Consider the following 24744-nt stretch of genomic DNA (forward strand, 5'->3'; position numbering starts at 1 on the left):
GTAGGTCCTAGGTATAGGGGAGACTCTGCCGGATTTTCGGCATGACTTAGGACGTATTTGGTCTTTTCTTGATTGTATTGAGTCATTTGTATTAAATAATTGTAATGTAATTTTCAGGTGAGCTGGGACAGCCTTCTTCCTCCGCCCAACCGCCACAGTAACCGTTGTTAAGTCTGTGAGTAAAATATTAATTTTAATTGTAATTTCACTATTATTATATGTTCAAGCATGCCCATGCATCACTTATATGCATATATCTACGTAGATAAACTTTAGGCACAATTTATGTTGCATTCATAATTGTGAAAGTGTCATGTATATTGCTGTGGTAATTTGGAGCAGTGTGCGTGCGTTGGCATGCGTGTGATGTGGTGTGGACTATGGATAGGACGGGTAGTCACGGCTTGAGATCTTCGCTGGGACCCGATCCTTCGGGGGTAGTCACGGCTTGAGTTCTTCGCTGGGACCCCCGATTTGGTTTATTAAGCGAAAGTCCGGCTTGAGTTCTTCGTTGGCACCAGGTTGGATTTAAGAGAGCTGTATAGGGGATCAGCTCCCATATATTATTATTGATATCACTGGGTGTGTGAGTGCTCCAAATTACCTTTACGATGTTATGATGTGAAAATGTTGTTGATGTTGCATTTCACTCTACAGGGTGCATTAGTTTTAGATAGTTATAGAGATTATGGTTAAAATTGATATTTTACTCTCTGAGTCAAACGCTCACTCCTGTTCAATATTTTTCCAGGCCACAGGAGGATATTTTTTAGGTTAACCTGCTTCCTTTCCTCGCAAGTTGTTTATCAATGTTTGTGTAATTTTATTAACTCCTAGAATTTTCGCATGTGTTAGAAATATTTATTTGATTTTGGTATGTAATATTAATATCATGTTGGACGTGTAAACATATAATGATATGCCTGTTTGATGGATTGGATGAGGGAGCTGAGCTCCCATTTATTTTTATGCTGATGAGTATGTGGAGGGTGAGCTGAGCTCCCCAATTGATGATATATTTTGTTTACAGGTCGGGTGAGCCAAAAACTCCCCATTGAAAGGTCCACTTTATAGCCGGACTCCGTCCGGTTGATTTCTTGATATTGGGCCCAAATGGGCCTTAGAGTTGGGTTAAGTGAATAGTTAGGCTTACTACGGGCCTCGGGGGCTTTAGGCTGGCCCAGGTCCTAGTGCCGGTCCGGCCCATAGGTTGGGTCGTGACACTTAATTTTAAAGTTTATATGATTTTAAAATTTTTAGTCTTACTTATATTTAATTTCAATTAAATATGAAATTTTATATGAAGTAATTAATTAAAATAAAAAAATTAATAAGTGAAAAATAAAAAAATATAATTAATATATAATTTATCTATCTATATAATTTTAATATATTATAAAGTTGCTATTTATAAAATATTAATTATTCAAATTTAGATAAACAAAAATATGTAGTTTTAGTCCTAAAATATTAGAAATTACAGTGCAATAAATATAATTAAGCTAAGATTATTAATAAGAAATTATAACTAAACTAAGATTTTAATGAGATAAAAAAAAATTGAAAGTTCAAGCTATATGAGTTGTTTTAAAAAAGTCATAAACTTCATTAATTAATTAGCAAATAAATAAGTGAAATTGGGAAAATATAGAAATATTCTTAATTTTTATTGTAACACCCTTAATTTTTAAATAATTATTTTATATGTAAATATTATTATTTTATTATGTTAAATATTATGGAAATTTATTTGGAATTTTTCTGAATTTTAAAAATCAAGTTTGATTTTCTTAAGACAATAAATTTCATTGATTTTTAAAAATTAATTTAAAGATCATGTAGCAAAACTAAAAATATATTTAGACTCCAAGAATTTTTTTTGAGTTTTTTATAATTTTTTCATAATTTTTGGGCCTCATTTTTTATCATAGGGTAGAGTAAAAATTCAATTTTGAATATCCTGAATTAAACTGACTGAATTGAATCGAATCGAACTGATCAAACTGAACCGGCCCTTTCCTTTTTCCCTCCCCTCTCCTGTGTCACACTACACCCTCTCCCTTCTCTCTCATTTTTCTCTGTCATCTCCCCTCCCTCATGCCGACTGACCACCCCTAGCCCCTCCCCACTCGCTGGCGCCCCACATGAGCCCTCCCTCTCCGCTGATTGCCACTTGGAACGTCGAAAAATTGCACTAAAAGTCCCTTACGTGCGTGCGCGATCGTTAGTCTTCCCGGCAAGATTCTAGCAAATTCAGCCACTGATTGCATCTGGTCCAGTCCCAAACCTCATCTACACGTCGAGAGCTTTCCATAGACACCAAGTGGATTGTCCAATTTTTACCCGAGAAGTTTTAGCCTATTTTAGCTTTTGGGTTAAATTTCTCCCAAACTCAAAACTCCACGGAGATTCCGAGAGTACCGGCGTGCTCCACACAATGAGAGTTTCGCTGCAATATAAATTTCAAAATTTTTTGACACCGAAAATTCAGTACCTTTGCATTGTGAAAATTCGACCATCACTTGAATGTACAATTTTGGGCTGAACAGACAAGCCGCCGAAGTCTTTTCAGAATCAAATTGGAATTACGGTCCTCCCCATCATTTGCAGATGCCCCAGACGCGTTCCAAGTTTCAAAATTGATATTGGTGAGCCGAGTCAGCCCTCCTTCTTTGCTCAGCCGCCGCAGTGACTTTTGGTTAATTTATGAGTAGATATTGATTTTATTTATAATTTTAATATTATTATTATATATTTACAGCATGTCCATGCATCACTTATGGTTATATGTATTAGCTATTATAGGCATGCTTTGTGTTGCATTTTTACTTGATAATTTGATGTGGGCGTTGCCTTTGGGTAATTTAGAGCTATGTGCAGGTGTCGGTGTGCGTGCAGTGTATTGGTAATGGATATGGGTAGGACGGGCAAATCGAGTTGAGCTAGTCTCGCTTGGGGCCCGGTCCTTTTTGTAATAAGTTGGAGCAAGTACGGCTTGAGTTGACCTCGCTGACCTCCACATTTGGATTATAAGAAAAAGTCCAGCTCGAGTTGATTTCGCTGGCAGGTCTAGAATTAAGAGAGTTATATAGGAGATCAGCTCCCATATTGTATTTATATTGATGTGACACATGAATATGTGAGTGCTCCAAATTATTCTTTATGTGAGTATTATTTGAAATTGTTTGAAATTACTGATATATATTGCATTTAATATTAGATAGTTATAAAAATTACATGTAAAATCAATATCTTACTCTATGAGTCGAACGCTCATTCTTGTTCATCTCATTTTTTCGAGGTTATAGGATAGTTTTTATTGTAATTGACATGTTTCCTTCATCGCTTATCTATTCATGCTTTATCCATATAATTTATGATGTCAAATAAAAAGATAATGTAGTTTCACATCATTAATAAATTGACACTTCTCAACTAAAACTGTCAAATATAAAGATGGCATGGCATTAGAATTCAATTAAAAATAATTTTTAATTAAATAATAGAATTATATTTAAAATCATGAGATTTCCGCTTCGATTAGAACTAATTATATATATATATATATATATATATATATATATATATATATAAAATAAAAAATTTTCTTCTTTTTTTCCTAAATTTCTTGAATCTATGGGTTCCATAAAAAGTGATTGGTTCCTCAATTGTCTCTTTGACCAGAAATTTTATGGTGCTTCCATGATTTCATGCAAGATAAATACATGGAATAGAAAATCATTAAAAAAAAATTAACATGCAAGTCATTAAAAAAATTAACATATAAATAAAAATAATTAACAAAAATAAAATTATTTTTCTTTTTAAACCCGTTTCCATATCTGTAGGATGCACAATTTTTCATGTATTTAATTTTAATTAACTTATCATTTTATTAAAATCTTTTTTTAATCAAGTAGATAGAATCTAGTGAATGTCCTTATCCTAGGCTAATTGAAAATAAAATATAATTCAATTCCTCGAATTTTCTGCCACATTCTTTTTCTATTTTTTTAATATTTTATTAAAAATTAATATAAATTATACACATAAAAAAGTTAATTAATTTCTCTAAATTTTCAACAAATCAAAGTAATAATATAATAAAATTATTTTTTAATATAGAAAATATAAAAATAATATCTAGAGAATTAAATAAAATTACTCAAATAATTTTTAAAAAATATAAATTCAGATTTTTATTTTTACAAAGCAAAATTTTCATTTTCATGTATGAAATATTTTTGAAAATATTATTTTAAAAATACAAGAATTAACTAATTAATTTCACTAATGCAGGGAACTAAATAATGATATTTTCAAAATATAAGAATCAACTAATTAATTTCATTAAAAAAATAAACTAAATGGTTGTTTGACAAGTATCAATTAATAAAAAATTTAATAAATGAATTAAATAATTTAATCTATATTATATATAAATGTGGAAAGGGAGGGAAAAATATTTGCTTTGCAAAAAACGTCATTCATTCTTTAAATTAATTACAATTATATTTTTATTATTTAAGTTAATTTTAATATTTGTATAAATTTAAAATTCTTAATTTTAGAGTTTATATGATTTTAAAATTCTTAATCCTATTTATATTTAATTTCAATTAAATATAAAATTTTATAAAAAGTAATTAACGAAAATAAAAAAAATTAATAAGTGAAAAATAAAAAATATAATTAATCTATAATTTATCTATCTATAGAATTTTAATATATTATAAAGTTGCTATTTATAAAATATTAATTATTAAAATTTAAATAAACAAAAATATGTAGTGTTAGTTATAAAATATTAGAAATTACAATGCAATAAATATACTTAAGCTAAGATTATTAATGAGAAATTATAACTAAACGAATATTTTAATGAGATAAAAAAAAATTCGAAAGTTCTAACTTAATGAGTTGTTTTAAAAAAGTCATAAACTTCATTAATTAATTAGCAAATAAATAAGTGAAATTGTGAAAATATAAAAATATTCTTAATTTTATATTATTTATAATATTGAAATTTTTAATGTTACAAAAAATAATTAACAAAAATATTTAAAAAAAATAGAAAAACATCCACTTTTGTTAACGCATATATATATATATTTAATTTATAAGAAAAATATATTCTTACAAACAAAATGTTAATTTGACATTAACACTAATTACATAAATGGATACATACATAATGCATCATCATAAAATCTCATAACATTAATTTGATAAAAATAAAAATTTTATCCTTTTATTATAACAATATACTAAATAACATGCAACAATTTTTGAAATTATCTCTAAAAACTATTATATAGAAAGAGAGGATTAAGAATATATTATTATAAATGTAAATTAACTAAAGTATGAGTATATCAATTAAATAAAAAATTATAAGTATGAAAAATTTAAATTATTGAATATATTTTAATAGTTATCTCTAATTTCTAATTCTACAAATAAATTTCATGTTAACATAGATTATTTTAAGGTAAATATTATCATTTATTATAAATTTTATTTTTATATTTTATATTTGATTTTTACTTATAATCCATATAATTAATTTATTTTTTTAAAGGGATTTAAAACTTCAATTGTTATATTTAATAATGTTTTTAACATTTTTAAAGGTTGTTTTAAAAAAGGGAAAACTTACACTGTATAGTTAAGGAAATTAAGCATACTTATTTTAACGTTTATGAAAAGCTTAAATTGCATATATCACACAATTTATTATGGTCAAAAAATATATTATGGTAATTCTTTAAGAAATACTAAGATATAACTTCAAAACTTTTGATAATATAAGTGATTATGTTAAATAAAATAAAATTATAATTTTTTTCTTTTTTAAATTGTAAAATTAGATTATATTATATTGATTTAATAATTTTTTATATAGATTTTTTTAATATAGTTATTTATGTTATATCAATATATAAAACTAAAGGTGGGAGGAAAATAGACATTATATTTGTTATTAAAGATAATTATTATTCTAATATTTTTATTTTTATTATTTAAATTCAATTATTACTATTTCTATTTTACTTATTTGATTTTATTATTATTTAAATTGAAATAATAATCTTTAATTTTATGATTATATAAGAAAAAATTAATAAAGAATTATACAAAAATAAATAAAATCACAAATAACAAGTATAAATAATATGTGTAATAATATGTTAAAAAATAAAAAAAAATAAAATATAAAAATTAAATATATATTTTTTAAAATATAAAAATTAAATAATTAATTCTATCCATCGTGATCCAGGCACATTGAAACAGGCGTATGGGGTTGGAACTTGGAAGTCATGGATGAGTTATGCAACTGTTAAGTTCATTGAGGTCACACCATGTACCGCAACTTCACAGGTGGTCGTTGCTTTGGGCGGGGCCCCGTAAGTCACGTGCAGCTATCAATTACTTGCACAACATTGTTTAATATTCAGGTTGTTCCTTTAATCCTTTCATCACAAGCAATTATAAAATTGGCCTCACTATTTCATTCTTTCCTTTTTTTTTATTTTGAAAAAAGAAATTAAACACCCGATGATGAATTTGAATTATGATTTCCTTCGGACGGGCCAATTTACAAGAATTAAATTTAATTAAATTTCTTTTATTAATTTTTATATTTAAAATATCATCGACTTATTTAAAATATAAAATTTTTTAAAATATGAAAAATAAATTCATATAATTTCACGATAAGATCTAAATTCCGGCCTCTCCAATTAATTATTATTCCCATGCTTCACGGTTACCGAGACAAATCCTAGTCGATATAGGAAATCTAAAATCTTTTCGTTAGCCAAACTGGGATTAGATACGCCGCCGCACATACTCCAACAAGACTACATCCCTATAAATACCCTCTCTGTTCCTCGGCGTTCTGCAGTTTAGCCTTTTTTCTTTATCTTCTCTTCAATCATCAGCAATAACACAGCCACAGCCAATCATGTCTTCGTCTTCTTCATCATCTAAGATGAAAATCACCCTGAAGTGCTCGGACGGCCATATATTCGAAGTGGAGCAGAAAGTCTTGTTTGAGTGCCGAACCATCAAGCACATGATAGACGATGGCTGCGCCGACTCCGCCATCCCATTGCCCAATGTGACCGGAAAAATCATGGCAAAAGTCATTGAGTACTGCAAGAAGCATATGGAGGCGGCCGCTGAAATCAGGGATATGAATTTTTTCAGCAATGACTTTCGTGATCTCAAGAATTGGGATGATGCGTTTGTGAAGGAAGTTATGGAGAACCAAGATATTCTCTTTGACTTGATAATGGCTGCAAACTATCTGGACATCAAGAACCTGTTGGATTTGCTGTGTAAAGGCATCGCTGATATGATGAGGGGAAAGACTCCCGAGCAGATTCGTCAGATTTTTCACATCAAGAATGACTACACGCCTTACGAAGAAGCGGAAGTTCGCAGGGAGAATCAGTGGGCTTTTGAGTAGTATAGTGATTAACCCACCAGCCTCTTTATCTAACCGGATATCTCTTATAGCGATAGGCTTTATGTAGGTTATTTTAGGGTTTATTCAACAGTTTCTTATTAAAGTTTTGTGATGGCGTCCTTTTGGTAATAGTGTATGGATGATTAGCCATCTTCTAGGGATCCTTAATTTTTGAACCGGAAATCATTATTAAATAATGCTCAAAAAGTAAACCCTTTTGACAGTGAAAAGGAGATGGATTTTTTGTGTTATTTTGAATTTCTGTACAGAAGAACTGAAAGTTCTGGTTTGCCAAGAATCAAAGTAAATCCAAGAATTTGAAAGAATTAATAATTTTACAAAATATGACTTCTAGAGATTTTCAAAATTTTTAAAAGATTTCACTTTTTAATATTCTTGACAAGTTCAAGATTTCAAGTCTTGTATTTGTGTTTGAAAAAACTCGGTTTAAAAACTCTTTTAGCTATTCGCCACCTCCAACATCGATACCTAATCAAGAATTTTTTATTCCATCTCTGGCTTTGAGGAAACGTACAACAGCCAAAGTTGAAAAAATAGGGGTTTGATGGGTAAGAAATTATAAATAATAGAAAAAAAAAAGTTTCAGGACTATTCTTGGTGTAATTAATGATGACCATTTTACATTAAAATGCTAAATTATTTGAATAAATAAAGGCATTATTGAAGATATGATCGAGAAGAAATAGACCCACATGATGTTTCACATTAACCACCATCGGATAAGTCAAGAGTCAAAATAAACAGCTAAGTATCATGTAACGATAGATACTTTTTATTCACCTCCATCTTCAAACCTCTCCATTATGGACACCAAACAGAGAAGCAAAATCCTTCTCAGTTCGTTATGTTATTTCCTGTTGATTGGTCTCTCTCATTCATTTGCAGACACGTTACTTCAAGGCCAACAGCTCAAGGACTACGATCATCTGGTTTCAGCTGATGGGACTTTCAAATTAGGATTCTTTAGCCCTGGCACTTCCAGAAGCCGATATTTGGGAATATGGTACAACATGGTGGATGAGAATGAAGTTTTCATTGCCAAGAAGAAGGTGGTGTGGGTTGCCAACCGAGATAATCCAATCTCTGATTCAGGCGACATTCTGAAAATAGACGAATCAGGCAAGTTGACAATTTTATATAATGAAGGCAGCTCCAGTTTTCCTTTAAGTTCTGTTGAAGCAGCTAGTAATGTAAGTGCAACACTATTGGATTCAGGGAATTTCGTGTTGAAAGAATTTAATTTAGATGGTTCTACAAAGCAGATTCTATGGCAAAGCTTTGATTACCCCACAGACACACTCTTGCCTGGGATGAAACTTGGATTTGATGAAAGAAAAATGCAAGTGTGGTCGCTCACTTCATGGATAAATGACAATATCCCAGCCCAAGGGTCTTTTTCTCTTACCATTGGCATGGGTCGCGACAATAGTAGCACCCAAATTGTCATATGGTGTAAAGGAAGCATATATTGGACAAGTGGAATGTGGCAAAATGGGCGTTTTGAACTAGTGTCTCAATTATCAAACGAAGGCAATCCAAACTTTCGCTTCATCTCCAATGATGGCGCAAATTACTTCACATATTCCCTGAGTGAAAGTGAAAATCATAGTTTATCAAGATATATGATAGATTCAAGTGGTTCTGTACTAGAAATAAGAGGTATGGCACCATTTGGTGCTTGTTCCTACAAACCTGATCCTGGCTGTGTGGCACAAAAGATGCCTGAGTGCAGGAGCCAGAATGTTTCGTTCGAGGCAAGGAAAGGATTCATGTCTGCTGAAGGACAGAAGTTCGATCAAAGTTACAACTTGAGCCTTTTTGATTGTCAAGCAGAGTGCCTGAACAATTGTTCTTGTGCAGCATACGCTTATACAAGTGTCAACCAAACTGTTTGTGAGTTATGGGGTCAGGAAATTACATTCACAAAGAAACATGATGAAACCAGAGTCATATATGTCCTCAAAGGAAAGAAAGGTAGATATACATATCTCCCATATTGTTCAAGTTTTTAAACTAATCAGGAAATTATACTGTATTCAGTAAGTATGAAGAACATGTTTGTTAATGCAGCAAAGAGGTGGATATGGTCTGCCATAACATTTTCTGTTCTTGTGGCTATACTTGTGGCATGTTCAGTGTACTACTTTATGCAAAGAAATAGAACGGCAGGTAACTTCTGACAACTAATTAGAATGTTTCATAGGATTGCTAATCATCATTAGCTGTTGATTAATAACTTCTTGTCACAACTTATACAACTTGCAGCAGAGAATGATGCAGAGCAGGAGATTTTACTACGCGAATTAGAAGCTGCTGCAACAGATTACAGTGGAACTAGGACACTAAATAAAGTCAGAAGAGACTGGAAGAAGAGCCATGAGCTACATTTTTTCAGCTTTGAAAGCATAGTTTCTGCTACAGATAATTTTGCAGCTGCAAATGAGCTTGGTAAAGGTGGATTTGGACCAGTTTACAAGGTACATCCAAACATATATGGTAAGAAAAGCATCAATTATTATTTTAGATTGACTGGTCATTGTTTCAGGGAGAATTACATGGCCAGCAAGTAGCAGTAAAAAGACTATCAAGAAATTCTGGGCAAGGACTAGAAGAATTTAAGAATGAACTTTTGCTTATTGCCAAGCTGCAGCACACTAATCTGGTCAGGCTTGTTGGCTGTTGCATTCAGAGAGAAGAGAAGATTCTAGTCTACGAATTCATGCCGAACAAAAGCTTGGATTCTTTTCTATTTGGTTTGTGAACTTCAATACTCTCTATTTTCCTCTCCTACCTTCCACTAATTATATCTCGTAATCTTCAATGCTTAAACATGCATTCTATTATTAATTCTTTTCTGGAACAGATCCTACCAAAAAGAACTTATTGGACTGGAAAAAACGCCTCCACATCATAGAAGGAATTGCTCAAGGACTTCTTTACCTACATAAATATTCAAGATTGAGAATAATTCATAGAGATTTGAAAGCAAGTAACATCTTGCTTGATGCTGAAATGAATCCCAAAATATCAGATTTTGGCATGGCTAGAATATTTGGGAGGAATGAATCAGAAGCAGAAACAAGAAGAGTCGTTGGAACACAGTGAGTACAATCAGCTCCACAATCAATCATATAAAAATATGTTCTGTGTCTTGAAATGCTAAGAGTTTTAATGAACTTGACTTCAGTGGCTATATGGCTCCGGAATATGCTTTGAAAGGCATTGTTTCAATTAAAATAGATGTGTTTAGCTTTGGGGTCCTCCTACTTGAGATAGTGAGCAGCAAGAAAAATAACAGCAACTATGGTTCTGAATATCCACTAAACCTTATAGGACTTGTAAGTTTTTCTCATTCAAATCGAAATTATTTTCAAGTGCACAAGATTTTTCAACCCATATGTACAATTTAACCTGAGACTACTCGAGTTATTTCAGGCATGGGAGCTATGGATTGAGCACAGAGGCTTAGAGTTGATGGATCCAACTTTGGATGAATCATGCCCTCATGATGAAGTTCTAAGATGCATTCATATCGGACTCCTGTGCGTACAAGACCAGGCAACAAATAGACCCACCATGTCAGATATTGTTTCTATGCTAACAAATGAAACTTTAGATCTACCTGCACCCAAACAACCGGCATTTTTTCTTCACAGATTTGAGGAAGAGCCAGAGGTACCTCCTCCAAACAACCGGCATTTTTTCTCCAACAATAATGCATCAATTACAGTGGTGGAAGCAAGATAATTTTTCTACTTTAGCACCTAATCTGTACTTACCTCAATTAATAGAGTAGATGTAAATATTAACAATGGTTTGAGTGATATTTCTGAGGTTTTTTCATCTTCTTGAATGATATTTCTCTATTATCTTTGATAAAAAAAAAAAGGGATTCAATTTTCAAAATTTTGCCTTTGTTTTGGATTTATGTATTAGGTACAGAAATTTCAGACCCTAAGCTGACATGCAATGTTAAAAATCTGGCTAGAAAAAATCTATGCGAAAACATGAAAGCTGCAGATTACTGGACGCATCCATCAAAAAATTAAACCCTATTGGAAACTTATGAAAGTTTTATTCTTGAAGAAGAATTAAATTATTTGGCGTCTCATGACTGCCATCTGATAGAACATGATGATTTTGCATCAGCATTTGAAGGGACATACCAATCTACTGAGGACAATTGCAGCTACTTGATAGTTGGCTTTCTATGGGGTTGTGCTCTTTAATTGGCATCCAAAATATGCAAGCTTTGCCTCCTCTTCATCTCCATTTGCAATTTCGTAGCTCCGCTAGAGGCTAGAGAATCCCTTCTGACGATTACCTACTCAAAGCAAGAAAATAAGCAGAAGCAAGTCGTAGTCTTTAAAATATATAATATAATAATATAATATAATATAATATATAATATATAATTTTAATTCATTAATATATAATATAAATTTATTTATTATAAAACAAAATGTAATTAGAAATATAAGTTTTAGACATTAATTTAATAATATATTTATATTATTTATAAATATATAAAAATAAATTATTTTTAATAAAATATGATAATATTTTACGAGTATTAGAAGTATGGAGAAGGTTTTTTCAACATAGCCTCATATAAGTTGGCATCGAAATGGAGTAGAAGAAAATTGATTGGATTTGAGGTAGATGGATAAATTTGAAATCCTAATTTGGTGCAAAATATATAAAATTTAAATATTTTCTTCAATGGAAGAATTTATTTTTTGGAATTAATAGACATTTTAATTAGCTTTATTATTTTTTTAAGTAAAATTAAATTTTCTTATCGAAAGTTTTATTATCTTAAAAAATAAAAATGACACTTAAGATATTTTTACATTCCAAAAGTACCCATGCTTTCTTTAGAAAACATATCATGGTTCAAGGGGGTATGAGTAATATCACAAGAGCAATTTACGTGCAAAATCTGCGGCCAGGATTGATAGCGAGCTGCACACGTGCAACCTCGTCGACCTATATTTGGAGGGCACCTTCATTCCATTTGTATTAGACGAAGTGCCTGCAATAATTGCGTGAATTAGGGCTAGGACTCTCTTCGTCTTTCTCTCAATTCCTCTTTCGTTTCTTCAAATCAGACCCTAATCCTAAGTACCAGCCATGTCTTCCAAGCAAGGTACTTTTCTTTTACGTTTAATTTTGTGAAAATTGATTTCTACTCTGTTTTAGGGGCAAGACCCTCGATTTGTTCGATTCGGTGTTTGAGGGTTTTTTTTTTTTTTTTTTTTTTTTTCAGGTGGAAAAGCAAAGCCTTTGAAGCAGCCCAAGGCTGAAAAGAAGGAATACGATGAGGTATTAGTTTTAATAATTTTGGTTCAGTTTTGATAAGTTGTTGTTTTTTTTATATTACCCTGTGCATTGTTTAGCTTGGTTTTGGATAGGTTTATATTGATAAGCAATACGTATTTCCGAGTTCAAGTTTCTTGGACTTGATTTGGTTTGGTTTTCTTATTGGAATTGATCCATAAATCCAACATTCGGGAAACTTTATTAGTTGCTTTATTAATGGAAAATTTGAACTGCAATAAAGTTATTTTGTCAGGTTACTATCCATTCCTTTGGCTTACGGTTGCTAGGAAATTTGTGAGCTTTCTTAGTGAAAATGATGCGATGCAGATTGGCTTCTTATTGGAATTGATTCTTCGAGAGTTTTAGGAAATCTCGTCAGACATTGTATGAACTGTGTGGATTTTGATTTTGCCAAAATCCCAATTAGATTCAAAGCCCAGAATTCTTTTAGTTGATGTATGACATTTAATCCTTGTTATTTTAAAATCCACCACGTGACATGTTAGAGTTGGTACCAGAAGCCAGCTATTTGGGTGATTTCTTTAAATTTGTTGCTTTGGGATGGGGTTGTTTGAATGCCATACTGTCAAGTAAGCTTCAAACAAGAGAAATGGATTTGGTCTCTCTCAAATTCTTCTATCCAAAAAAATCATCTGACTTGTGTATAGCCCAACATATTTATGAGGTTTTTTTTTTTCCCCTTCCTCTTTTGTGTGTGTGCTCTTATCTGGTCTACCTTTTTTTTTGTGTGTGTATTTATGCATTTCTTTTATGGAATTGAGATGTCTTGATTCGATTTTCATTAGTTTATGTTTGAACTATGGCCGTGGGGCTGTTTGTTTGGGATGAAATTCCATACACTTTGCTGATAGTGTTTATCATACTAGTGATTCAATTTTCATAAATGCTTGATCTGTTCTTGTTTCAAGCATATGTGGTTGTGCTGCAAGATGATTTCTTTTACTCTTCATCATACTAGTTTCACATTTATGTAATTAATAAATGAACACTTTTATTTGGTTGTAAGGGTTACATTTGCATCAAGCAAGTTAATTATTCTATAAATTTTTTATTGTACCTTGTGACAACACTCAATTCTTCTCTGCCTTCTTTTATGAAGTTTGTGCTAAAGGTGTTATAATCTATTTGTTATTATTATTATTATTATTATTATTATTATTATGAGTTTATTCTGGTTCTGCACAGACTGATACGGCAAACATTCAGAAGAAAAAGGAAGAGGAAAAGGTAAAAGTACTTGGATTTGTAACTTTGTAGTTTTTGCGTCTCTTTTTCATAGGTTTCATTCATGACAAATAATTAATTTGATCTGGTTCATCTGTTGAGCAGGCACTTAAGGAGCTTAGGGCCAAGGCAGGACAGAAAGGAACTTTCGGAGGTTCTGGGCTCAAGAAGAGTGGAAAGAAATGAGGGTTTTCAAACCCATATGAGAATAGAATATATTGATTAATGGCGAATGATTACGGATTGTATTATGACATCTTTTCTTTAGTGTTGGCTTGTGACATCCTTTGCTTAACATCACATGATGGTGTACTGTCATGCTAAATGCATCTTAACCTTGAGTCAATGTCATTATGTGAAACTCGATGAATCTTTCCTGCTCTTGTTTACGTTTCTTGTGCCAAAGTTACAGTTGCTTACATTTATTTTTAATCAGACATCACCGAAGATTTCTAGGGATGAATCTTTTTTGGTGCTTCCTTGCATTTAGTGTTGTGAAATGGAAATTCATAATACAATCGATGATTTGTATAACTGCTCTGCTATCCCTTTGCTTTAGAAGACTGGTTTATAAAGAATCGGAAAATAGTTTTTGAGTTGGATGGGCCGGGTGGATAAAGTAATTGGGGACTGTGAGTTGAGATCATCTTTAGTGCTAAATCTTTAAAAGGTGGTGTCGGGCTTCATGAGCGGAAATATATTTTGAGCCTTTACCTTTTATAAAGCAAGGAATTATAATAGAAGAGTGCCATTAAAGGGATGGTTCAATGTTTGAAACTTAAATTTCGTTTAGAACTGCAAATAAATGAGAAAATGAGCAAAATCAGATTTTTAGTAATTAAAATTCGATATTTAAGCCTTTGTTTTGTTTAGAGGAGGTAATTAAAAATCTTGACTTTGTGATTGTAATGATAGAAGTTTTAAAATATGATTTTTCAATGCTTTGAAAGTTTTCAAAATTTTTATTTTGTGATTAAGAAGGTCTTCTTTTTTAAAACTTTTAATAAGGTCTTCCTTTTAAAATTTTCAAATATTTTAGAAAAGAATTCTTTTCCTCTCAAGCACTAAGCTCTCGTTTAGCACGTTAAAAATTCAAAATGCAGAATCCATTTGCAAATGAATTTTCATATTTAGTATGTTGAAAATGTACTTAAATTGAATTCTACAAAATTATGTTTGAATTAAAATGCAGAATTGAAAATTCATTTATGTTTATTTCTTAAAATATCCTTGACATACTAATATTATAAAATAAAGAATAATTTTATAATTATATTTATTTTACTTAACAAAATAATATTGTATAACATACTCATATTTTATATACTATTACCTTTAAAATATATCTATCATTATGGGGGCGAAACTAGAAATAAATTCTTGAGAGGTCAAAAATAAATGTTAAAAAGAAATAAATGAAATTTTTATAAAATATAAAAATAAAAATATAAAATATAAAGAGATTAAAGTTAAATGATATAAAAAAAATAATGAAATTTACATAGAAATGTAGAGGTTGAAATAAAAAATAAAATATTAGAGGGCAAATATTAGTTTATTTTATAAAATAAATTTCTAATTTTAAAAATTTTAAGGGGGCAAACAGTAATTTTTTAAAAATTATATTAAATTTTAGAGGTAAAATTTTAATTTCTAAAAATTTTAGCCCCCAGGCCCTAAGGTTGTTTCGACTCTATATACTATGGAAATTAAATAATTTAAAATGACAAAGTATAAATGATGACATGAAAATGATAAATAAAAGTAAAAAAATGAGCATTGCCAGTAATTTTTGTATTTTTTATTTAAAATTTGTGATAGGTATATTCGACTTTACAAAATGTAAATGAATTAAAATTTACATATTTTTTATTTTTAAACACAAAATTTTAAATTTAAAAATAAATTGTATAAAATTTATTTATTTTAAATAAATCTTAAAAATTATAAAAATTTAAAAATTATGAAAAACTCATTTTAAAAGATTTTACTTTATGAGCGTAAGTTTGATCTAGAACCGGAAATAAACGAGTTATTAATTTTTAATACCTAAATTTGTTTAGAACTTGCAATGAATGAGAAAATGACCAACAACAGATTTGAGTACTTGACATGATTACTCTGTCGTGGGACACTTTCAGTGGATTACTGGCAGACAAAAAAGCTTGCCACTATGCCCAATCTCAGAACTCATCTCAGGCATTGCCAATGGTTTCTGACATCACCTTCCTAACAAAACAAAAGTGTAAATACCAAGTTGCATCCTTTTTATTATGCCAATCCAAACCCCACCATTCCAACCTTGTCTTTCCTCTCTGTTTTGTCAGTCATTAGCAAATATCAACTCAGCCTAGCCTATTTCTGCACACTTCCATATTTCATAATTCCATATATAGGCTTTCCTCCTCTCTGTTTTGGCAGTCATGAGCAAATATCAGCACAGCCTATCAAAAATCCTCTCTCATAAATATTTACTTATCTCATATTCGGATATTCCTCAAAATTTGAGCCCAAAACGAAATTGAATCTAAAGATTTTAGGCATATGCTGCTTCTACAAAGATTCTCTTTCTTCCTTAAATTTTCAAGACCATGCAAGAATCCATGAATCTGCTAATGTCATCAACCGCTTGCCTGAGTCACCTACCACCGATTTCCTTTTCAATTGGGGCAATCAAAAGGTGTTAAAACACTAGGCTCATAGCACTCAACACTCTGGCATCATCATATGTATGGCCACGTGTCATGCTCCTATTGACTACATAGAAAGTGGACCTTGGCCGTTTCCTCTTTCAGCTACAGTCCCAACAAAATAGCAACCGGTGGTTTCTGTTTCGTTCTATTATTGCTAGAAAGGAAAAAGAGCAACCAAAAACGTGGTCTCTGTGCTTTCCAGGTTCTTAGGATGGGTTGTTCTTCTCCAGTTCTCTCCTCTCCTCACTTTTCTTTCTTATTTTCAAGATTAAGTTCTTGAATTCTACTGTTTTTAAAAAGATTTGTCTTCCTTCTTTTTTTTTTTTTTTTCCTTTGCAAGAAACGAGGTTGATGGATTGAGAAAGCATTTAGAAGGAAAAGATTTTTATAGTGAGAGCTAGATTGCACTTTCTAGATTTGAAAGAAAGAGTGCATAAAAAGGAAAATTAATGAGAGTTTTTCCATTTTGCTAAAGAAGTATATGCTAAATGCTAATATGCATCTTAATTAGGCAGCCAATACATATCATATTTGGAAAGAGTGGAAGGGTGAATAAGGAAAGGAGAGAGTTTTCAAAGCTGGAATTACGTGTAAGCAAAGAAGATTATACATATTAATTGATTGATTTGTCATAGCTTATAGGTTTTGGGTATACAATAAAGAAGAAGGAGAATTGGGTTTGTGTCCGAGCGAAGATAAGATTCAAAATTTTTAGTTGTTTCAGAGAATGAGAGTGAGGCCGTAATGGATTTTTGGCCAGAGTTCCTTGCTAGCAGTTGGGGCAGAGAATTTGTTGCCGGTGGTTTTGGTGGCATTGCAGGTATAATTTCTGGTTATCCTCTTGATACTCTGCGTATCAGGCAACAACAAAACTCCAACTCTGGCTCTGCCTTGAGCATCCTCCGCCGCGTCATCGCCGCCGAAGGGCCTCGTGCACTCTACAGAGGGATGGGTGCACCGCTGGCATCAGTCACCTTTCAGGTAATGGCTCTTCATTCCAATTTTCACTAGTTTCTCTTTTTTTATGATATTTAGATATTAATTTCTTAGTCTGTCCCATGGAACATTATTAAAACCTTATCATGATTATGTAGAGTTTTGCTTTGATTTTGGTTCTGTTTTTTTAACCTGGATATTAAATTTTATGAGAGGGGTGAGTGATAGTGGAAAAATCTGAGAAGGATTGAACTTGTGGGGGCTAAAATATATTATTATTGACAATTGATTAATGTTGCTTTTTAGTGGATGGATAGTGACTAGCTTTAATTTTTTAAGAAATGTCTCTTATCTTGATATTTAGCTGGTACTGCTCCACCTGCTTATCTGATAAAATGCAGATAGGTTACTATACTAATATAAGGTTACTATACCAATATGTAGCCTCAGCCACTTTGGAGCCTGTAGGTCCACCGAATGCATATCCTCTATGACTTTTGCTTTCCACCATAATAAAGAAATCCTTTCACCAAGTGGGTATCCCTTGTTTGATAAACAGGGATTTTCTTCGCTAGTTTTTACTACTATCTTAGCTTCTGATTGCTTACATTACTCGATCTAGGCTACTAATTATATGTTACTGGATTGGTATACTTGGGTAAGAGCAATAGAAGAAAAGTTTTGCATACTCCAAGAATCACTACACGTTTGTGAATGTCATGCAAGAATGGAATATAGCATATCTACATGTCACCCATCAATTTACTATTAACGCTGGTCTCAGGAATAAGCTAAACTAAACTAGCTGATTCAGAAATATGTCCAGGTAATCAGAAATTGACTGAGTGAATTTTCATCTGGCAATGGCTTACGGATGTGCAGCATTGTCTCAGCTTTCTTTCTCTAGATACGAGACAAAGTTGATAACATTTTTGCTTGTTGCAGAATGCCATGGCTTTCCAGATATATGCTATCCTTTCTCGAGCATTTGACTCGTCTGTTTCGGTTAATGACCCTCCTTCCTACAAAGGTGTGGCTTTAGGAGGAGTTGGCACTGGAGCTTTACAGAGTTTGATGCTTACTCCTGTTGAACTGGTAAAGATCCGCCTTCAATTGCAGGACAAAAGTCATGCAGAACTCCATCATATAGATTGTCATAAAGGTCCTATAAGTGTTGCCAAGAGCATACTCAGGACTGATGGTTTAAGAGGAATTTATCGAGGCTTTTCCATCACCGTTCTTAGAGATGCACCTTCTCATGGCTTCTATTTCTGGACATATGAGTACATGAGAGAGCAGCTCCATCCTGGCTGCAGAAAAAATGGCCAAGAAAGCTTAAGAACAATGCTGATAGCTGGGGGACTAGCAGGAGTTGCAAGTTGGGTCTGCTGCTATCCATTAGATGTTATAAAAACCAGACTGCAAGCTCAGACACCATCATCTCCACAAAAGTATAATGGCATTCTGGATTGTCTTGGCAGAAGCGTTAAAGAGGAAGGCTACCGCGTGCTCTGGCGCGGTTTGGGAACTGCTGTTGCGAGGGCTTTTGTTGTGAATGGAGCAATATTTTCTGCTTACGAGATTGCATTGAGGTGTTTATTCAACAATGGAAGCATTCAAAGAGAGAACACAATCTAGGAGAAGTATCTTCCCTAATTAGGATGGCTATCGCCATTTATCTGTTAGTATTATAATATGAAGAGCAGCCAAAGAATTGCATATGGCATGCAATCCTTTTTCAACACTGCTCTCACTTATCTCTAGGTATAGAAGCAACTGAATGAACCGGCAAACTGGAGCCCTCCTCTTTTTGCACTAATGGAGTATGGGTTATTTGAGCTTCTGACTAAATCCACCCATGAGAAAGTTAAAATGCAGTTCTCATTTTGTATTATAGCTCATAGCCATGTTTGGAGACGAAAACATAATGAATTACTTTGTTCCTTCATGAGACTTTACATCTCTTTCCATGTGTTTGTCCGGACAAGAATTGAATGTAAAGTGTGCAGAATACACGAAACAGACATTTAATTGTATTATTTTTGTAACGGCATAAAAATGGAAGGAAAAATCCATTTACTGTTGATTATTAATAGGACATAATGAGAATTCTTTTACTAGCAAAGATATGAACTGAAATGCAAAGAAAAGACCAGACGGATTCATTATCAGATTAATCTTAAATAATATCATCGTCCACCATGGTATCATCCAATCCATAGCTACATTCTGCCAAGACACGAAGATTATTGCAGCGCCTAATGCCCGAACAATTGCACGAATTCGCCTACATGTATTTGAAACATAGAAAATGCCTGAGTTGTACAGATTTGAACTGTAGAAAATGTCTGATATACATGTCTGATCCAAAACTTTCTGATCTACCAAGCACACCATCATATCCCAATTGCATCATGAGTGCTGCATCAGCAGGAGTCATAGTGCCTCCCCAATGCAATTTGCATAACTGGAAGCTTACCCATTCACCTAATTTCTGCTGCAAGACCGTAAGATGCCTACATCTTCTGTGAAAACGAGAAAACCTCATCTTTATTGTTGTTTACATCTTTATTGGTGACCCAGCAAAGTCACCAAACCCAGCCAAGTTCCACCTAGATACCTCATCGTCCAAAGTATGACTACACCTTCCATTATCCCTGTGGACACTTCTTTGAAATTCCTGCACTAACAAGCAAATATTACTTGAAAATTATGCTTATTAATGTAGATTTCATTGTCAACATTACCAAGAAGTTCGCTGTCATCAATATAATCTACTCCAGTTGCTTCGAAAGTCAGGGCTTCAACAAAATGCCCCATAGAGACACTCTTGCCATCACCAAATTGAGAATGCCTGCTTGATTTGACAAGCATGAGATGGATCACTCATGTGAAAGTTACCACGGTAGATAAAAATGCAGGAAGTTCCGGCTTTGTCTGCTATTTTACCTTGTTCTGTATTGGTGACTTCAACAATGACTTGTTAATGCATTTTGGCCACTCCAAACTTGATGGATAAACGGTTCTCATTGCTATCACCATCAGCAAAGTTGTCAAAAACTGGTATTATAGCATCAGCCATTGATGTAGTTCTGTGAACTACAAGAAGCACAAGAAAGGCAAGTGGAGAAGATAGGAAAGAAAAAAGTTTGGTATGTTCAACTTTGTCGGTTTTGAGTCACTGAGATCAAGAATATGTAATCTCGGGGAAAAGAATGGATATAAGAATCAAATAGGTGTTGCTTGATGGACTTAACAAACATTAGATGAGGTCCAAGGTGGATTCAATCTATGACAAATCAAAATGTAAAAAGATGTAATCTATAGGATAGATTTAGGGTAGAAGAAAAGGAAGGAGATAAGAAGCTATTCTTTGATGAATTTCAGAAGTTCAGGAAGACAGACATAGAAAGTTATTTTCATTTAAAGATAAGAAACATATATCTCTTTTTGTGTTTGCACAAAACAAAACAAAGTAGTTTTCTAGGGGATGAAACTTTTCAGGAATTCTTGTCCACTAAAATGAGATGTTATTGAAATTGCTAGAGTATTTCATTATTGGGAACATAACAGGCAACAAGTACAAACTCAGAACATTTTTTATCCTTACGGAATTACTGAAATAGACGCCACTTGAAATGCAATCAACGAACATTGAAGCAATCACATCAAGTAAATTTTTTTCCATCATCAATTTTACTCCACTGAACGAGTCTGTTCAGGGACATCAAAAAACAAATCTCATGGCAATCAGTCAATAACTAGTTAGCCCTGCCACAGAGCTTTTCATTCTATGTGATAAGCATGCTACAAAATATCATGTAAATGTATCATTAGGATCCTTTGTGGATGCAATCTCCCATATCTATTAAAACAAAAGGTTCAACATTAATTTGAAAAAATAATTTATTCTATTCTTATCTGTTTTTCCAGACAATAAAATGCAACATACAACATACTTGCATATTAGTAGTAAAATTAACACAGCAACAAGAAAGACCAACTCTCTATAATCCACAACTGCATATAAGAAAGATACATTACTTGTATTTAGAAATTAGAATTACTTCCCTAGTTCCCACCAAAATGTTGGATCCTGTCTTCACTGAGATTAAGTTCTGCCATTGCTTCCTCCAATTCGCAACTACTCTCGACCAGCACATGAGGATCATTATAATGCCTAACAGCCTGCACTATGGCCCTCACTCGCTTATATGGATCAGCACAATCAAAAACTTCATTCCCCACAAAAATTCCATCACAACCCAATTGCATCATTAGTGCTGCATCTGCAGGGGTCACAATCCCTCCAGCAGCAAACTGCACCACAGGCAGCCTTCCCATTTGCTTAGTCTGTGCCACAAGATCATAAGGTGCAGCTATATTTTGAGCAAATGCAAACACCTCATCTTCATCCATATTGTTCAAAACCCTTATCTCTTTCATCACATTTCTCACATTCCTCACTGTCTCAGCAATGTTTCCATGGCCTAATACCTCCCCTTGAATCCTTATCATCGCTCCACCTTCCCTCACTCTCCTCAACGCTTCCCCCAGATTTTGACACCCGCAAATGAATGGACACCTGAAGTTATGCTTGTTAATGAAGTTGTCTTCATCCGCTATAGCAAGAATCTCACTCTCATCGATATAATCAACCCCAACAGCTTCCAGTATCTGAGCCTCAACAAAATGGCCAACACGCGCTGGAGCCATTACAGGAATGGAAACTGCGCGTTTTATCTCCTTGATAAGAGATGGGTCAGGCATTCGCCTAATTCCTCGACGCGTTGGTTCCGCTACCACAATAGCACAAGCACCAGCGTCTTCTGCTATCTTGGCTGCTTGTAGATTAGTGACTTGGACAATTGCCCCGCCGCGAAGCATCTGAGCTAAACCTACCTTGATGGAATATGGGTTCTTCTTGGCATCGGCAATGATGCTGCTATTGTAGACAGTCACAGCACCATCTTCTTCCATTTGTGAAAATGCCTGAAAGAAGCAACGAAACAGATATAGTTCTACAGATGGAACGCAATTGATGTTGAACTGCTCGGCTTTGGGGGTCTGGTTTCTTGTGTTCTATATTATAAAGCAGATTAAAGAGACCCCATGGAGAGAGAGGAGAGGGTGCCTTCGAGAAGGTACGACGAGGTAGGTGGAGTCGGTGGAAAATGTAGAAACTTCCCATTTCCGTTCTTTCCAAATTTTAATTTTTGGAGTGGCCTGTTTGGACGTATTCTTTCAAATCTTTCGCTTCAATTGACAATAGGTATTACTGTTAGGCAGTAAATAGGAGTGTACAGTTTAAATCGAATTGAATAATTTTAATTTATTAATTTAATTTTAAAATAATTTAATTTAATTTAATTTTAGATTATAAAAATTTTATTTATTTTAATTTAATTTGAAAAAAATTAATTAAATCGAATTAAATTAAATAATTTTATTAATTTTTAAATTAACTTATTTTTGTATAAAATTTATGAATTTTATTTAATTTTATATATATAAGTTATTTAATTTTATTAATTAATGATTATTAAGTTTAAATTAATATCAAAATCAGATCAAGTAATTTGAAAATTAAATTTAAATTAAAAAATTAATAAAAAATTAAAATTGATCGATTTGAATCGAACTAAACTGAAATAGTACTGTTCAATTTGATTCAAATTTTTATTTATTTTAATTCGATTTGGTTCGATTTCTAAAATATATAATTCTATTTTCATGATTGAATTCAGTTCGATTCGATTTTTAAAATATATAATTCTATTTTAATGATTAAATTCAGTTCAATTTTATTCAATTTAATTTGAATCAAATGCTCAGCCCTGACAACAAATACATTTTTAAGGTATCGTTTTGTTTTGAGATGAGTAAATTTGTAAAATTTTATTGAAATTGAAAAAAAATTGAAGTGAAATTAGATAAATTAATTTTTCTTAATTAAATGGAATAAAATTTATTAATTTATTATATTTTATATTATATTATAAGTATTATTATATTTTATAATTTAAAAATATTTCTAAAAAAATTAACCAAACGCCTTATTAAAAAAAAAAAAATCTTTAAACTGTATAAAATAAAATTCACATTATCAGAAGCAGAGATGCGCTCAATTTTTCCTATTAATTAATGCCTCTCTATCACGGTGAATTATTATAATCTTTGCCACCTTTTAAATGCACTTTCAGTTAAAAAAAATAAATTTCATACATGATGACACTAAATTTTTGTGAAAAATGTTTATTTTGTAATATATATATATAATTGAAAATTTAACCTAACCCAAATAATAATGATAAGAGTTTCTGTGGTTTTCGAATTTTATTAATTAAAATTTATTTATCAATGAGTAATTTAAAATTATTTATCTTAAATGCACTAAGTCGATGTGAGAGAGTGTATATTTAATATCATTCAAAGAATATCTAATTTTAATAAATACTCTATCTATGATTTAAAAAAAAAAAGTGATGATTAAATGACATCTAAAATTAAAATTTTAATGTATAAAAATGTCAAATTTCTTGAAATCTAAATTCAAATATAGGATTACTAAAATTTGTGAAAAGAATCTATTTAATTTTAATAAAATAAAAATTGTAACATAGTAATTGAGACATAAATGTGTGTATAATAACCCAAACATTTCATTTCTTATTGTGGGGTATGCAAATACCAATCATAAAAACACAAGTAATTAGAACCTCTATTGCTTCTCCATTTACTCCTACACATAAACGAATTTTGTTTATATGATATCACCATAATCGTTGATGTTATCATAGCCAAAGCATCATCTATGGCGGCAGTTCAACATAATTGCTTGCTTTCCCAAGTCTTTAGGAAAAAATAAATGGTGTTGTAGGAATTATAAAGAGGTTTCCAAATGCCATGGATAAGCAGAAAAAGACTACAAGTAATGGGGAAGGTACAAACTAGGAAGATCCCATGCTTCATGATGCATATTTTTATCTATAAAATAATTGATATATCAAAAGATAAATGTAAAAATTTTTAATTTTTTATTATGATAAT

At 31.9% G+C, this 24744-nt stretch overlaps 4 protein-coding genes and 1 long non-coding RNA gene across 7 annotated transcripts; 3 read left to right on the forward strand and 2 right to left on the reverse strand.

Annotated features, from left to right (window-relative positions):
- Positions 1 to 6924: 6924 nt before the first annotated feature.
- Positions 6925 to 7789, forward strand: LOC110651058 (SKP1-like protein 4). Its single transcript, XM_058149508.1, has one exon. The coding sequence runs from the start codon at positions 6971 to 6973 to the stop codon at positions 7475 to 7477; it is 507 nt and encodes a 168-aa protein (XP_058005491.1). The 5' UTR covers positions 6925 to 6970; the 3' UTR covers positions 7478 to 7789.
- A 383-nt stretch (positions 7790 to 8172) lies between these two features.
- Positions 8173 to 11864, reverse strand: LOC131181443 (uncharacterized). Its single transcript, XR_009149942.1, has 3 exons — positions 11665 to 11864; positions 9191 to 9364; positions 8173 to 9084 (listed from the first exon to the last, which is right to left on the reverse strand). It is a non-coding gene; the product is annotated as an uncharacterized LOC131181443 (long non-coding RNA).
- LOC131181393 (G-type lectin S-receptor-like serine/threonine-protein kinase CES101) lies at positions 8302 to 11324 on the forward strand. 3 transcript variants are annotated; one of them, XM_058149452.1, is made up of 8 exons: positions 8302 to 8617; positions 8714 to 9472; positions 9569 to 9667; positions 9764 to 9975; positions 10044 to 10251; positions 10362 to 10599; positions 10686 to 10836; positions 10934 to 11324. In XM_058149452.1, exons 1-8 carry the CDS (start codon positions 8302 to 8304, stop codon positions 11243 to 11245), a joined length of 2295 nt encoding a protein of 764 aa, XP_058005435.1. In that variant the 3' UTR covers positions 11246 to 11324. The 3 variants fall into 3 exon arrangements, with proteins under 3 accessions (XP_058005435.1, XP_058005426.1, XP_058005431.1); XM_058149443.1 differs by having other exon boundaries at positions 8302 to 9472; XM_058149448.1 differs by having other exon boundaries at positions 8302 to 9472; positions 9767 to 9975.
- Positions 11865 to 16212: 4348 nt separating the features above from the next.
- LOC110636499 (mitochondrial arginine transporter BAC2) lies at positions 16213 to 19652 on the forward strand. Its single transcript, XM_021786225.2, has 2 exons — positions 16213 to 17739; positions 18640 to 19652. Exons 1-2 carry the CDS (start codon positions 17503 to 17505, stop codon positions 19330 to 19332), a joined length of 930 nt encoding a protein of 309 aa, XP_021641917.2. The 5' UTR covers positions 16213 to 17502; the 3' UTR covers positions 19333 to 19652.
- A 181-nt stretch (positions 19653 to 19833) lies between these two features.
- LOC110651713 (pyridoxal 5'-phosphate synthase-like subunit PDX1.2) lies at positions 19834 to 22879 on the reverse strand. Its single transcript, XM_058149493.1, has 2 exons — positions 20644 to 22879; positions 19834 to 20548 (listed from the first exon to the last, which is right to left on the reverse strand). Exon 1 carries the CDS (start codon positions 22672 to 22674, stop codon positions 21766 to 21768), a length of 909 nt encoding a protein of 302 aa, XP_058005476.1. The 5' UTR covers positions 22675 to 22879; the 3' UTR covers positions 19834 to 20548; positions 20644 to 21765.
- Between the last annotated feature and the right edge of the window lie 1865 nt (positions 22880 to 24744).

Source organism: Hevea brasiliensis, chromosome 1, assembly GCF_030052815.1.
Source record: "Hevea brasiliensis isolate MT/VB/25A 57/8 chromosome 1, ASM3005281v1, whole genome shotgun sequence".
NCBI lineage: Eukaryota > Viridiplantae > Streptophyta > Magnoliopsida > Malpighiales > Euphorbiaceae > Hevea > Hevea brasiliensis.

Coding starts and splice junctions, on each gene's coding strand:
- LOC110651058 (XM_058149508.1), top strand. CDS start 6,971: ATGTCTTCGTCTTCTTCATCATCTAAGATGAAAATCACCCTGAAGTGC.
- LOC131181393 (XM_058149443.1), top strand. CDS start 8,302: ATGGACACCAAACAGAGAAGCAAAATCCTTCTCAGTTCGTTATGTTAT. Junction 9,473..9,568: donor TGTCCTCAAAGGAAAGAAAG/GTAGATATACAT, acceptor TTGTTAATGCAG/CAAAGAGGTGGATATGGTCT. Junction 9,976..10,043: donor GATTTGGACCAGTTTACAAG/GTACATCCAAAC, acceptor TCATTGTTTCAG/GGAGAATTACATGGCCAGCA.
- LOC110636499 (XM_021786225.2), top strand. CDS start 17,503: ATGGATTTTTGGCCAGAGTTCCTTGCTAGCAGTTGGGGCAGAGAATTT. Junction 17,740..18,639: donor TGGCATCAGTCACCTTTCAG/GTAATGGCTCTT, acceptor TGCTTGTTGCAG/AATGCCATGGCTTTCCAGAT.
- LOC110651713 (XM_058149493.1), bottom strand. CDS start 22,674: ATGGAAGAAGATGGTGCTGTGACTGTCTACAATAGCAGCATCATTGCC.